The 15,060-nt window shown below is 48.5% G+C and overlaps 1 protein-coding gene across 1 annotated transcript; it reads right to left on the reverse strand.

The window, feature by feature from the left end:
- Positions 1 to 472: 472 nt before the first annotated feature.
- LOC144299178 (immunoglobulin lambda-like polypeptide 5) lies at positions 473 to 13,007 on the reverse strand. Its single transcript, XM_077874560.1, has 3 exons — positions 12,793 to 13,007; positions 2,257 to 2,375; positions 473 to 931 (listed from the first exon to the last, which is right to left on the reverse strand). Exons 1-3 carry the CDS (start codon positions 12,990 to 12,992, stop codon positions 612 to 614), a joined length of 639 nt encoding a protein of 212 aa, XP_077730686.1. The 5' UTR covers positions 12,993 to 13,007; the 3' UTR covers positions 473 to 611.
- Positions 13,008 to 15,060: the final 2,053 nt, after the last annotated feature.

Consider the following 15,060-nt stretch of genomic DNA (forward strand, 5'->3'; position numbering starts at 1 on the left):
ACTGATGAGGTGCACGCAAGCGTAAGCACAGAGACGTGGCAGAGGATGGTCTTCTATCTTGGTTCTTTTTTTTTTTTTAAGATTTTATTATTTATTCATGAGAGACACAGAGGGAGAGAGAGAGAGAGAGAGAGAGAGAGGCAGAGACACAGGCAGAGGGAGAAGCAGGCTCCATGCAGGGAGCCTGATGTGGGACTCGATCCCAGGTCTCCAGGATCAGGCCCTGGGCCGAAGGCGGAGCTAAACCACTGGACCACCTGGGCATCCCATTCTATCTTGGTTCTGCTGTTGGTATTTCCTGTTCTGGAATATTCTTGGGAAATTCTGGGTAAGAGTAAAACCACCCCTCAAAAAAATGTGACAATCCTTCTGCAGACTCCCTTCCCACAGCGGGGGAAAGAATCATGTTCACATTTGAGGATGGTTGAGTTCAGGACACTAAGGGTTGAACCCAAATGAGCGGAGAGCGTGATTTCTGATTGAAGGAAGGACACTTTATTGAGTGCTGCCTGGGTGCGGGGAGAAGGGCTGGGATGACCCAGATGGGAGGCAAGATCCTCCTGGAGGTCCTGAGGCTCCGGGCCCCCTTAGGTGGGCGGGGGCGTCGGGACCTACAAGCACTCTGCGGGGGCCACCTTCTTCTCCACGGTGCTCCCCTCGTGCGTGACCAGGCAGCTGAAGCTGCTGTGAGATTTCCACTTGTCAGGCGTCAGGCTCAGGTAGCTGCTGGCCGCGTACTTGTTGTTGCTCTGCCTGGAGGGCTTGGTGGTCTCCACGCCCTGGGTGACGGGGCTGCCGTCTGCCTTCCAGGCCACCGTCACGCCGCTGGGGTAGAAGTCGCTGATGAGGCACACCAGGGTGGCCTTGTCGGCGCCGAGCTCCCCCGAAAGTGGCAGGAAGAGCGTGACCGAGGGGGAGGCCTTGGGCTGACCTGTGGGGCCCGAGGAGAGGGCAAGGGCTGCAGGGAGAGTCCGGGTGTTGGGCGCCCTTCCCCATCCACAGCCTCTGTGGCCGTTCCCACGGTGGCCACGCTTGGTCACCCAAGGGCCCTCCTTTCCTCCCCAACCCTGGACAGCAGGCAGCCCCCGTGCTCCCGGCAGCCCTTCCAGGTCACCTCTCTCCGATGTGTGAGAAGCACATCTGCAGCCTCAGTTTCCTCCTCAGCCCAGCATCTGGCCCCTGTTTTACCTCATTCTTCTGGCTCCCGGTGTTTACCCTATGACCTGGAGTCCCCTACCCAGCTTGTCAGGACCACCGACGGCACGTGTGGAGGCCTCGTGCCCGGTGGGCATGGAGCCCCCTGTCCCCCTCAAGGGGGACTCTGACCCTGCCTCCTGGGAAGACTGAACACCCCAAGGCCCTGCCATCTTCCCTATCCCTCCTGCCTCGACCACAGAACCCTTCACCTCTGCTGCCCTCTTGGAGCTACTCCCCTCAGATGACAGGCATGGTGGCCCCATGGCCACCTGAGCACCTCTGATGACTCCTGACTTTAAGCGGCAGCTGTGTAGCTCTGAGCCCCCAGCCACTCCCTACTTTGGTCATCTCCTGAGTTTAAAATACCCTCTGAGGAAGGTGGGACACCTGGGGCCTGGCGGTATGGGGCACCAGGGACAGATAAGATTCTGACCCACGGGAACTGCTCCTTTTGATCCTGGGAGGGCTGTGCTTCTGGTCATTTTGTCCTGCATCACTCGTGTCTCTGTCCCTGTGTCCTCATAGCCTAGCAAAGGCCGTGAGCACTCAAGCCTAGAGCAAACCATATTGCCCTGTGTCTCTCCATGACCTCCTCTGAGGCTGCCCCTCTGTGTGTCCAAAGGCTGAGGTCACAGCCCCAGCCATGACCCCATCCTCCCGTGTGGCCCTGGCCTGGGTGGACATCAAGCCCTCAGCCAAGACCCCAAGGGACTCTCTCTAAGGCTGCCCCAGTGCCCCTAGTCAGAACCAGCCTTAGACCCCACACAGGTGTCTGCCCTAGAAGGTAAGGAGTTCCCATTTTTGGATCACTCCCCCCAGCCTAGGCCCCTGGAATCTGGACACATTCAACGATCAGATTCTAAAGGTAAATGCTTGTACCATTGGGATCTTCCTTGCTGTTTTCCGAGACCATTCTACTTTCCCCAGATCCCACAAATCTGCTAGGGGTCAGTCCTTAAGGCTGGGAGGGCAGACAAGAAGGAGCCCCCAAATAAAAATAACTTTCCTGAGACAACAAAGGGGTGGGACAGGTTGAGAAACATGGTGAGAACCACTTACCTAGGACGGTGAGCTCGATTCCTTCACTGAACACAAACCAGGGTGACTGAGTTTCGGGCCAAAACCCACCGGGCCAGCACCTGGGGCCTGCCCCATGGGGGCCAGGCCAGAACAGGAACCTGTGATGGGCAGAGGATTGTAGCAGGTGGGGCTGGGCAGCCAGGCTCCTAGAGGCTGTGGCACACCTGGATTAGCCCACAGCCCAGAGGTGTCCCCAGACCCAGCCCCCTGATTGAGGCAGACTCCACTCATGTCTAGTATGTTTCTCCCTTTTCCAAGGCTACCGTGGTCACCTCTTATTCCTCAGTGCTGACAGTGACACTGCATGGAGTAGGTGTTCAGTAAATCCCTTGGTGCCTCATCCTGTCATGTGGGTGGCACAGCAAGTCCTGAACTGGCTCAGACCTGCCTGATGTCTCCTTATTTAGGGCTTCTGAGGATCCCTCTCCTACAATGTCCCATGGTCCAGCCAGGTGGCTTCCTCCCTGGACTTACTGGTCTGGGACTGGGTCATTCCTAACTCATAGTGCTTTCGTGTGAAGACCTCCCACTTGTTCTCTACACATCAAGACACAGTTCAGTCCTACCTCTTTGATGAAGCTTCCTTTGATCTCTCAGACCACTGTTTTTCTGTCCACCTGCCTATCCAACTGTCCATGCGTTCATCCATCCATCCACCCACCCACCCGTCTATCCATCCAACAGTAGCTCCAGACACTGTTTCACATGCTGGCACATGGTGGGCCTCCCTGGTTTGCATCTCCATCTCTCTCTGAAAGCTCTCAGATCAGAGCCAACAGGGTCCTCTTCCTAGGCAATTCCCCAGTTCCTGTTGTACATTATGTCTTTATAGGATGCAACATAGAGTCAGCTTCTCTTTTTCGTGACTCTCTTCCTGTTGGCATCTGAGACCCTCCATTATCCTCCTCTGACTTCCCTTTCGCCCCTGCCCATGCGTGGCAGCTGACTCCCAGACTCGCACCCTGGGTCCTTCTTTGCCATCTTCCTACATTGTGAATTCCCACTACTGCCCATTTGGTGAGGCTCGAGTCTATTCCAGCTCCAAACCCGCTCCTTGGCTCTCCCTAAATTGCCTATTGACCATTTTCAGTTGCGTGTCCAACAGGAATCTCAAATTCACCATGTCCAAATTAGACTGACCACCTTTCCCCCAATCCAGCCCTTTTCCTTATCATATCTTGTCACACGCGACCGTGAGTGCTCTTACCATCCAACCCTCAGGCCAGATCTATAGGTTCAATGCATCCCAAAGTCCCAGCAAAGTGTTTTGTGGATATTGGCAAACTGATTCTAAAGTTTATATAGAGGAGCAAAGAACTCAGAATAGCTAACACAATATTGAAAAGAAAGAACAAAGTTGGAGGAATGACACTACAAGGCTTCGAAACTTACTATAAAGCTACAATAATTAAGACAGTAAGGTATCAGCATAAATACAGACCAATGGAATAGAAAAGAGAGCCCAGAAATAATTCTTACACATATAATCAAATGATTTTTGACAAGGGTGCCAAGACCATTCAGTGGGGAAAGGACAGTCTTTTCAACAAATGGTGCTGGGAAATGTGGATGTTCATATGCAGAAGAATGAGGTTGGGCTCTTACCTAGCATCATATACAAAAGTTAATTCAAAATGGACGTAAGATGTAAATATATGAGTTAAAACGATGAAACTCTTAGAAGAAATATAGGACAAAAGCTTTAAAACTGGGGCACCTGGGTGACTCAGTTAAGGGTCTGCTTTCGGCTCAGGTCATGATCTCAGGATCCTGGGATCAAGCCCCACATCCAGCTCCTGATTGGCAGGAAGCCTAGTTCTCCCTCTCTCTTTGCCTGCAGCTCTCCCTGCTTGTGCGCTTGCTCTCTCTCTCTCTCTTAAATAAATAAATAAATAAATAAATAAATAAATAAATAAGCTTTATAACTTTGGATTGATAATGATTTCTTGGATATGAGGCTGAAGGCACAGGCAACAAAAGAAAAACTAGACAAGATGGATTTCATGAAAATTTCAAAATGTTGTATATCAAGAAGATGCTATCCACAGGGTAAAAAGGCAACCCACAGAATGAAAAAAAATATTTGTGAATTACGCATGTAATAAAAGGTTAATATCCAGAATATATATGAGCTCCTAAACTCAACAAAAAACCCCCCACACAATCCAATTGAAAGAGGGGTGCCTGGGTGGCTTAGTTGGTTAAGCATCTGCCTTTAGCTCAGGACACAATCCCAGAGTCTTGGGATCAAGCCAAGCATTAGGCAGAGCAGGGAGCCTAATTCTCCCTCTCCCTCTGCCTGACACCTCCTCCCCTTGTTTGTTCTCTCTCTCTCTCCCTGTCAAATAAATAAATAAATAAATAATCTTTTAAAAAATGGGCAAAGAACTTGAACAGGCATTTTTCTAAAGAAGATATACAAATGGCCGATAAGCACATGAAAGATGCTCAATATTACTAATCATTAAGTAAATGCGAATTAAGACCATTAAGGTACCATGGGATACCACTTCCCACTCATCGGGATGGCTACCATTAAAAAAACAAACTAGAAAACAAGTGTTGGTAAGGATGTGAAGAAATTGGAACCCTTGTGTACTGTTGGTTCACAAATACCGCATGATTCCACTTACATGGGGTATTTAGAGGAGTCAAAGTCATAAAAACAGGAAGTAGAATCGTGTTTTCCAGGGCTTGGGAGAGAAGAGAATGGAGCTACAATGGATAGCAACCCAAAGCTGTATGAAGAATAAAGAACACTGATAAGAGCAACTAAATGAATATATATAAAATCCAGAATTGTTATATTTTTGGGTTTTATTTTTTATTTTTATTTATTTATTTTTAAATATTTTATTTATTTATTCATGAGAGACACAGAGAGAGAGAGAGAGAGGCAGAGACACAGGCAGAGGGAGAAGCAGGCTCCATGCCGGAAGCCCTATGTGGGACTTGATTGCAGGACTCTGAGATCATGCCCTGAGCCAAAGGCAGACGCTCAACCACTGAGCTACCCAGGCGTCCCTATTTTTGGGTTTTAACTACTTTTCCTCCATGTGACTTGAAAGACATATGCATACAACAATTATAAAATCTATGTTAATAGACACACAATGAGATAGCATTTATAACAATAACAAGGTAAAGAGGGAGGAACAGAGAGGTATGGGAGCACAGTGTTTACATATTATCGACATAAAGTTGATTAATTCAAACTAGTTTGTTGTTATGGGCTGAGTTGAATGCTCCCCAAATGCATATGTTGAAGTCCTAATATATTCATATGTTAAAGTCACAATATGACTATTTGGATATAGAGTTTTAAAGAGGTAATTAACTTAAAATAAGCTTATAAGAGTGGGCCCTAATTCAACATAACTGGTATCCTTATAAGAAGAGGTGACTGGGACACAGATACACACTGAGGGATGATCATGTGAAGACACAAGGAGAAGGTGGCCATCCACAAGAAAGAAACCCAAGCGAGACCTTAATAGAAGACTTCTAGCTTCCATAATTGTGAAAAAATGAATTTCTGTTGTTTAAACCTGCCAGGCTGTGGCTACTTGATTATAGCAGCCCTAGCAAACTAACACAGTTGTTATAAATTGAAGGTGTTAGTTGTAGTCTTCAAGGTAGCCACTTGGAAAATACCAAAAGCATATACTGGAAAGGAAATGACAAGGGAATAAAAAATTGATTAAAAAAAGAAGGCTGTAACAGGAAAATTGAGAAAAAAAAGATGTCAGACAGAAAACACATAGCAAAATGGCAAAAGTCAGTCTTTCAATATTAGTAATTACATGTAAAGGATTAAACTCCAATTAAAAGGCATAACCTGGGGATCCCTGGGTGGCTCAGTGGTTTAGCGCCTGCCTTGGGCCCAGGGCATGATCCTGGAGTCCAAGGATCGAGTCCCGCATCGGGCTCTCTGCCTGGAGCCTGCTTCTGTCTCTGCCTCTCTCTCTCTCTCTGTGTGTGTGTGTGTCTCTCATAAATAAATAAAATTAAAAAAAATAAATAAAAGGCATAACCTGTCAAAATGGATAAAAAGAACTCTACAAGATCCAACTATATGTTGTCTGCAGGAGAGTCACTTTCAATCCAAAGGTATATAAAGATTGAAAGGGAAAGGATGGAAAAAGAGATTCCATGCAGATAGCAACCAAAAGAGAGCTGGGTGGCTCTACTAATACGAGACAAAATAGATTTTCAGTGAAAAATTATTACCAGAGTCCAAAAAAATATTATGTATTGATGAAAGGGTTAATCCATTAAGAATATATAGCAATCATAAATGGAAAGACCCTAACAACAGTCTTAAGATATGTAAGCAAACATTGGCAGAATTGGAGGGAGAGAGAAGTCCTAATATAATATTTGGAGACTTCAATACCCCACTTTCAATAATATGTGGAAAAATTACACCAAAGCTCAATGAGGAAATAGAGGACTTAATTTTTTAATATTTTATTTTGCTCATAATAACACTATAAAACAAGTAGACCTAACAGGCATTTATAGGATACTCCACCCAACAACAGCGAAACAAAAATTCTTTTCAAGAGCCCATGAAACATTCTTCAAGATAGACCATTTGTTAAGTCACAAAACAAGGCTCCAGGCACCTGGCTGACTCAGTCCATGGGGCGTGCGACTCTTGGTCTTGGGGTTGTGAGCTCGAGCACCATGCTGGGTGCAGAGATTACTTTTTAAAAATCTTATTTAAAAAGTCACAAAACAAGGCTCAAATTAAAATATACTGAAATTTTGCAATCTTCTCTGACCATGTGGGATGAAACTACCAGTCAACAACAGGAGAAGACTGGAAAATTAAACAATATGTAGAAATTAAACAATACAGTCTTAAGTCATCAATGGATCAAAGAAGAAACTACTGGTGAAATGAAAAGATACTTTGAGATGAATGAAAATGAAAACCCAACACACTGAAACCTATGGATTCAGTGACACAGGTGCTCTAAGGAAAAGTTATAACTATAAAAATGCTTCTATTAAAAAAGAAGAGGGATCCCTGGGTGGCGCAGCGGTTTGGCGCCTGCCTTTGGCCCAGGGCGCGATCCTGGAGACCCGGGATCGAATCCCACGTCGGGCTCCCAGTGCATGGAGCCTGCTTCTCCCTCTGCCTGTGTCTCTGCCTCTCTCTCTCTCTCTCTGTGTGACTATCATAAATAAATAAAGAAAAAAAATATTAAAAAAATAAATAAATAAAAAAAAATAAAAAAGAAGAAAAATTTCAAACCCATAACTGAAATCTAAGGAAATAGAAAATGAACAATTCCAAAGCTAGCAGAAATAAGGAAATAATAGAGATTAGTGTAGAAACAAATGAATTAGAGATAGGGAGAACCAGTAAACCCAAAAACTGATTCTGTGAAATTTAGCAGCTTCGAGAAACCATTACCAGACCAACAAATACAAAACAGAGAGAGAAGATTCCAATTACTAAAGTCAGGACTGAAAGTTGGGACATTACTACACACCATGTAAAAATGAAAAGGATTGTAAGGAAATAACATGAACAACTGAATACCAACAAATCAGATAACCTAGATGAAATGAACAAATTCCCAGAAAGACACAAACAACCCAAACTGACTAAAAAACAAAAACAAAAACAAAAACAAAAAAAAAACCTGAATAGGCCTATAACAACTAAAGAGATCAAAATCCATTCCCACAAAGAAAAGTCCAGGACCAGATGGCTTCACCAGAAAACCAAATATTTTTTTGTACGCCTGTAGGTATGTACCAAATAGTTACTTACTTACTTATTTATTTATTGAGCCTGCACATGAGCAGGAGGAGGGTCAGAGGGAAAGGGAGAGAGAGATAATCTTTTTTTTTTTTTAGATTTTATTTATTCATAAGAGACACAGAAAGAGAGACAGAGACACAGGCAGAGGGAGAAGCAGGCTCCATGCAGGGAGCCTGACATGGGACTCGATCCCAGGACTCCAGGATCACGCCCTGGGCCAAAGGCAGCGCTAAACCTCTGAGCCATCCAGGGATTCCCAAGAGAGAATCTCAAGCTGACTCTGTGCTAAGTCCCCAGCCTGACATGGAGCTTGATCCCATGACCCTGAGATCATGACCTGAGCTGAAACTAAGAGTCAAATGCTTAACCAACTGAGTTGCCCAGGCACCCCTAAACTAAATATTTAGAGAAAATTTAACACCAATCCTTCACAAGTTATTCTGAAAAATAGAAAAGAAAGGAACACTCCCTAGCTCATTCTTTGAGGGCCAGAATTACCCTGATATCAAAGACAAACAAAGACATCATAAGAAAACTACGAACTACTAACCCTTATGAATACAAATGCAAAAATGCTCAACAAAACACTAGAAAAGTGAATCCAACAGCATATTAAAAGAATCACACAGTAAGAGGGATTTATCCCAGGAATGCAAGGGTGGTTCAACTTAAGAAAATCAATAATAGAATGAGGGATGATAGCCACGTGACCATCTCAATCGATGCAGAAAAATATTTGACAAAATCCAGCACAATCTCATGACAAAAAAACTTTAAAAAACATGGAGTAGAAGGGAACTTCTTCCACTTTATAAAGACCATCTATGAAAACTCCACAGTGAACAGCATATTCACTGGTGGAATGTGGAACGATTTCCCCTCAAGGTCAGGAACAAGACATGGGTGCCTATTTTTGCCTCTTCCGTTCAACACCATACTGGTGAACAGCTAAACAAAATATCACACTTTGAAGCATGGAGGCTTCTCAGCAACGAGAGGGAACAAGCTACTGATAAACGGGATAACCTGGGTGAACTGCAAAGGTGTTATGTTGAACTAAAGAAGGCAGATTCAAAAGATCCTGTTCACCCAGAAAATTATGCTGGCTGAAAAACTCTAAACACCAAATGTCACGCACCATGTAATCCCATTTATAGACCAATCTTGAAATGACAAAATTAGAAATGAAGATCAAATTAGTCATCACCAGGTGGTAAGGAAGGGGCCTGGAAAGGAGGGAAGTGGGGGTGGCATGACCGGGGCAAGACGAGGAATCTGCGGTGGGGGAAGTGTTCTGTACCTTAACGATTTCGAAGTCAGTGTCCTGGTTGTGATATTTTATCATAGTTTTACAAGACATTACCATTGGGGGAAACCAGGTGAAGGGCACAGGTGACTTTTTTTTTTTAATTTTTATTTTATTTTTTATTTATGATAGGCACACAGTGAGAGAGAGAGAGAGAGGCAGAGACACAGGCAGAGGGAGAAGCAGGCTCCATGCACTGGGAGCCCGACGTGGGATTCGATCCTGGGTCTCCAGGATCGCGCCCTGGGCCAAAGGCAGGCGCTAAACCGCTGCGCCACCCAGGGATCCCCTTTTATTCTTTTTTTTAAGAGTTTATTTATTTGAGCAACACAGAGAGGAGAGAGAGAAAGAGGCAGAGACACAGGCAAAGGGAGAAGCAGGCTCCATGCAGGGAGCCCAACGTGGGACTCGATCCAGGGTCTCCAGGATCACACCCTGGGCTGAGGGCGGCACTACACCCCTGAGCCACCCAGGTTGCCCCACAGGTGACTTTTAACTACATGTGAATCTACAGTGATTTCAAAATAAGGGGCGCCTGGGGGGGTTCAGTCTGTTAAGCATCTGCCTTCAGTTCAGGTCATGATCTCAGGGTCCCAGGATTGAGCCCCGCATGGGGCTCCCCGTTCAGTGGGGAGTATGCTTCTCCCTCTCCTTCTGTCTGCCACTCCCCCCCCCACTTGTGAACACACTCTCTCTCAAATTAAAAAAAAAAAAATCTTAAAAAAAAAACCCAAAAGTTTAACTTCCAAAAAGGTTACACACTGCGCTATTCCATTTATATGATATTCTGAAAAAGGTAAAAGTATAGGGCAGCGAGATCAGTAGTTGCCATGGTTGGGGCAGAGAAAGGGAATAATTACAAAAGGGACACAGAAACTGGGATGGGGATAGAAAGATTCTCTATCTTGATTGTGGTGATCGTTACATGACTCAACGACTTTATTAAAATTTATACACTACTATACTAAAAGAGGGACTTTTATTCTGAATAAATTCGAGTAAAATAAAAATAGAAATCTTTATTAGTTATTACAGTCACCAAATATATATATATGTAAAATGAGTTTATTATTCCCTTCCATGGATATATCATAGTTTATTTCACCTTCTCTTATTGTTGGACATTGAGGGTGTTTCCCACATTTTCTTCTGAACACAAAATCTTTAGCTCAAGTGCTGATTATTTGGAGATAAATTTCTAGAAGCGGAATTCCTTGGTTAAAAGGAAGGCAGATTTTTATGAATTTTTAAAAAGATTTTTATTTATTTATTCATGAAAGACAGAAAGAGAGAGAGAGGCAGACACAGGCAGAGGGAGAAGCAGGTCCCATGCAGGGAGCCCGATGCGGGACTCAATTCCGGGTCTCCAGGATCACGCCCTGGGCCGAAGGCAGGTGCTAAGCCGCTGAGCCACCCAGGGACCCCCCTAGATTTTTTTTTAAAGATTTATTTATTTATTTATGATAGACACACACGGGGGGCGGGGGGGGGGGGAGAAGCAGGCTCCATGCCAGGAGCCTGATGCGGGACTCGATCCCGGGTCTCCAGGATTGCGCCCTGGGCCAAAGGCAGGCGCCAAACCGCTGAGCCACCCAGGGATCCCCAGGGACCCCCCCCTAGATTTTTATGAATCTTGACAGATGGTGTTATTTGTTCCAAGAATTTCGCCTCACACTGACCATCCATGAGAGTGCCTGGTCCTCCTCCATCAACCCTCTGGTACCATGACCTTAAATTCACTTGCCACTTTCACAGGTGATCTTGGTCGCTGTGTGGACAGACCCCTCTCTGCAGCTCTAATCCTCCATCAAAAAATCCGAAGCCATTTTCCCAAGATGCAATTCTGACTCTGAGAGTCCCTTACTTAAGTCCCTCAAGCACCTGGGGCGTGGGGGCGGGGGGGGGGGGGGAGCACAGGTGCAGAAAGCCTCCACGGTCTGCCGCCCCCTCCCCATCCCGGCCCCAATCCCTGCTGCTCCTGTGCCCCTCACTCTCCACACAGCCTCCTGCTCCCTGTGCCCGGAGACACCCCATCACCAGCCAGCACCCCTCTATCTGTAAGACCAGCTTGGTCATGTCCCCCCCACCCCCACCTTGCTGCTCCAGAAATGGTCTTAGGATCTGTCCTCAAGACTGCACGTGACCCCCGTGGTTCACGCCCACCCTCTACACCCGCTGGCCCTGCGTGGGGGGGGACGGGAGAGCAGGGCCTCAGCGGGGCAAAGCAGCAGTGAGAATAGGGACGCGCATAAGTGGCAACAGCTCCATGCGTGGGGCAAAAGCCAATTTTTCCTGCCGTCGGCGGGTGCTGGAAACAGCACAAGCGGACAACAGCGATGCTGGTGGCTGGATGGCCAGGCCGGCTGGGGTCGGCCCTCCCATCGCCCGCAGCGCCCGCACCCCCGGCCCCCCCTTAATGCTCCTCTCACAGCCGCAGTTCCCTGCTGCCACTCACGTGACTGTTTTTTTTTCTTTTTTCTTTTTTTAAAGACTTTATTTGTTTATTCATGAGACACACAGAGAGAGGCAGAGGCAGAGGGAGAAGCAGGCTCCATGCAGGGGGCCCCATGCGGGACTCGATCCCAGGACCCCGAGGTCATGACCTGAGCCGAAGGCAGGCGCTCAGCCGCTGAGCCACCGGGGCGCCCTGTGATCGGTTTCCTGAGTGGTTTTTCCTTCCTTGTTTTCACAAACGATAACATTCTCCGGGCTTCGCCTGGAGACAGCACCCGCCCGTCTTGGGGGGCCGGAGGGCACAGCCCCTTGCGGCCTCTCTTTGTTCCAAGACCTAGGGCTCTGATCCTCAGCTCTCAGGACCTCTATCCTCATCTCTAACCCGGGGACCACGCGGGCCGCTGAGGGAGGTCCCGCCCCTACAGTGATTGGCTGTCCTCATTATCATAAGGGGACCCAGATGTCCAGGGACTTCACAGAGAGGAGCGGGCTGGGGTCACCCAGCCAGTGGGGACAGACTGTGGCCGCCTAGACCCTCACAGGAGCCTCTCCCACAGAGGCGCTTGCACCCTGGGTGGGCTCAGTCATAGGAAGAGGCCCTGGCTGGGGGTCCCGGGACCCTGGGACAGCAGGGAAGTCCCCCCCCACCCCCCCGCAGTCTGCACTCTCGGCTCCCGGGAGGAGGCGGCTGGGCCCAGGGCGAGCTCCGCACCCACAACCCACCCTCGCCTCATCCTGCCCCTGCCTCCTGTTTCTTCCCTCCCGGGGGGTCAGTCTGGGGAGTGAGGTGCTAGGCCTGGGTGCCAAAAAACTCAGTAATCGCGATAAATAGCATTTTAATACAATACTGCAAAAACTTAACACAAACCGATGCACCCTGGACGAAATGTCAGCGCTTTGAAGGAAGCCAGTGTCTGTCGCGGCTGCCCCTCCTCGCTGCCAGCCTCCCCCCTTCCCCCGGGCCTTGGTCCCTTACCTGTCCCACAGGCTCCGAGAGCTGCTTCCTCCTGGGGCTCTAGGGCCTGGGGCGCTGCCCGGTGGCGCTGCTGTCGTGGGGGGCAGCCGGCCGTGGGCACCCACAGCCAGGCCCAGCAGCAGCAGGGGCCAGCCGGGCTTGGGACCCGGGCTCTGCCCCCAGGGCGCCTGAGCGCCCACCTGACCTGTCCCCGGCCTCATTCGCCCTAGGGGGCTCAGGACCCGCAGGCTTGCGCCCCCTGGAAGAGTCAGTAGGGACCCTGGGCCTTCTTGCCGGCAGTGGCTCCCCCAGTGTCCCCTGGCCTAAGTGGCCCCTCTGCAAGGGTGCCCCCTCTCTCCAAGGCTGTCACTCCTGGGGGCCCTCCCAGCGGGCCATTGGCCAACTGCCCTGCGGTGGTCGGCATCCAGGGCTCAACCGTCTCCCCCCGCAGCTGCAAGCCCGGTCTTGTCCCTGGGGCCCCGGGTGGGCACACCTGCTCCTGCCTTCCTTCTCGGGGTGTGTGGAGCATCTCCCCTGGGACGGGAGAGGCCATGGAGGGCAGTGAAATGCCAGTGGAGCAGAAGCCGCCTGCGTTTAGTGGGCTGGGGCTGGGGCTGGGGCTGGGGCTCCCACCAGCCTGGGGCAGAGGCGGTGACAGGGGAGGAAACAGGTGTAGTTTAGCAGGAAGCCGATGTTCAAGTTCAGGAATCATGATACAATTGTAAAAATAGTGTTTAATGCACCATGTTCAGTATGTCAGGGGTGTCATCTCTCTCTCTCTTTCTCTCTCTGTCTCTCACTCTCTGTCTCTCACACACACACACACTCACCCTCATAGGTTTTATCCGGAGGTCATGATCATGAGCATAGTGTTGGCACAATGCACAATCATGGCTTCCATGAGTCCCCTTTCCCTCTCCCCCAATGCCCATGAACTGTCTGTCCGGGAACCTCATGCTTTGCTGTGGGGTGGGCAGTGGTGGTGCAGGGGGGGTGGGTACCTGCACAGGGTGGCGAGGGCCTGGCTCTGTGGGGTGATGCTGCTGGCAGCAAGGCTGCTCTGCTCACTTTGGCCCATGGTGAGGTCCAAGTTGGGAGATGGCGGATGTGAAAGTGCTTTTTTGTCCACATTTTTAAAAAAAATCATGGTAAAATATACATAAAATGACATTTGCATCTTAGCCATTTCAGAGGTGTTAAGCACATTCACACTGTTGTGCAAACCTCACCAGCATCCCCCTCCAGAACTTGTTCATCTTCCCAGACTGAAACTTTGTCCCCTTGAAACACTATAACTCCCCATTCCTCCTCCCCCAGCTCCCGGCACCCCCGTCCTACCTCCCGGCTCAGTGAATCTTACTACTCTAGGGACCTCATATACGTGGAATCATATAGCATTTGTCCTTTGAACATGCTTTTTACAGATTTTATTTTATTTCTTTATTTTTCTGGGGTTGGAGGGGCAGAGAGAGAGAGAATCTGAAGCAGACTCCCTGCTGAATGTGGAACCTGACATGGGCTCGATCTCATCACCAGGGGATCACGACCTGAGCGCCACCCAGGGGTCCCTGAATATGCTCTTTTTTTTTTTTAAGATTTATTTATTTATTTATGATAGACAGAGAGAGAGAGAGGCAGAGACACAGGAGGAGGGAGAAGCAGGCTCCATGCCGGGACCCCGACGTGGGACTCGATCCCGGGACTCCAGGATCGCGCCCTGGGCCAAAGGCAGGCGCTAAACCGCTGCGCCACCCAGGGATCCCCCCTGAATGTGCTCTTGAAACGGAGAAGTACTGCAAGCACAGCACATATGGAGGGTGGCTGTGATGATCCCATTTCTTATTGCTATTGTTAGTGTTTTCCCCAGCTGGTCCGTCTGGTGTGGCTGAGGAAAAATCACCGGCTATCAAAAAATAAATGAAACCCTAGTTATATATCACCTGTCACTTTTCAATGTTTGTGTTGTAGCTCAGAGGGTTGTGACAGCGGTTCTGTGGGTTGCAACTAGCATTTTGCAAAAGCGGGGTAGCCTAGAGCAGACGGGAGAAAGGAGAGCGTCCTGTGCAAGGGGCAGGGTGGTGACGGTTCATGGGATTTTGCTTCAGTTATTGAAATACATAGATGTGCTTGGATGACGATGGGACATGCCTTTCTAACAGTGAGTTTTGATGGGAAAACTTGGGGAAAATGCGATCTAGCAGCACACTGGTTCGGCTGCGCACCAGCAGAAGCTCGTTGTCAAATCCACCCTGCCCTTCACGGTTACTGACCTGGAGTTCATGTTTGAAA

The sequence above is a fragment of the Canis aureus genome, chromosome 27 (genome assembly GCF_053574225.1).
Source record: "Canis aureus isolate CA01 chromosome 27, VMU_Caureus_v.1.0, whole genome shotgun sequence".
Lineage (NCBI taxonomy): Eukaryota > Metazoa > Chordata > Mammalia > Carnivora > Canidae > Canis > Canis aureus.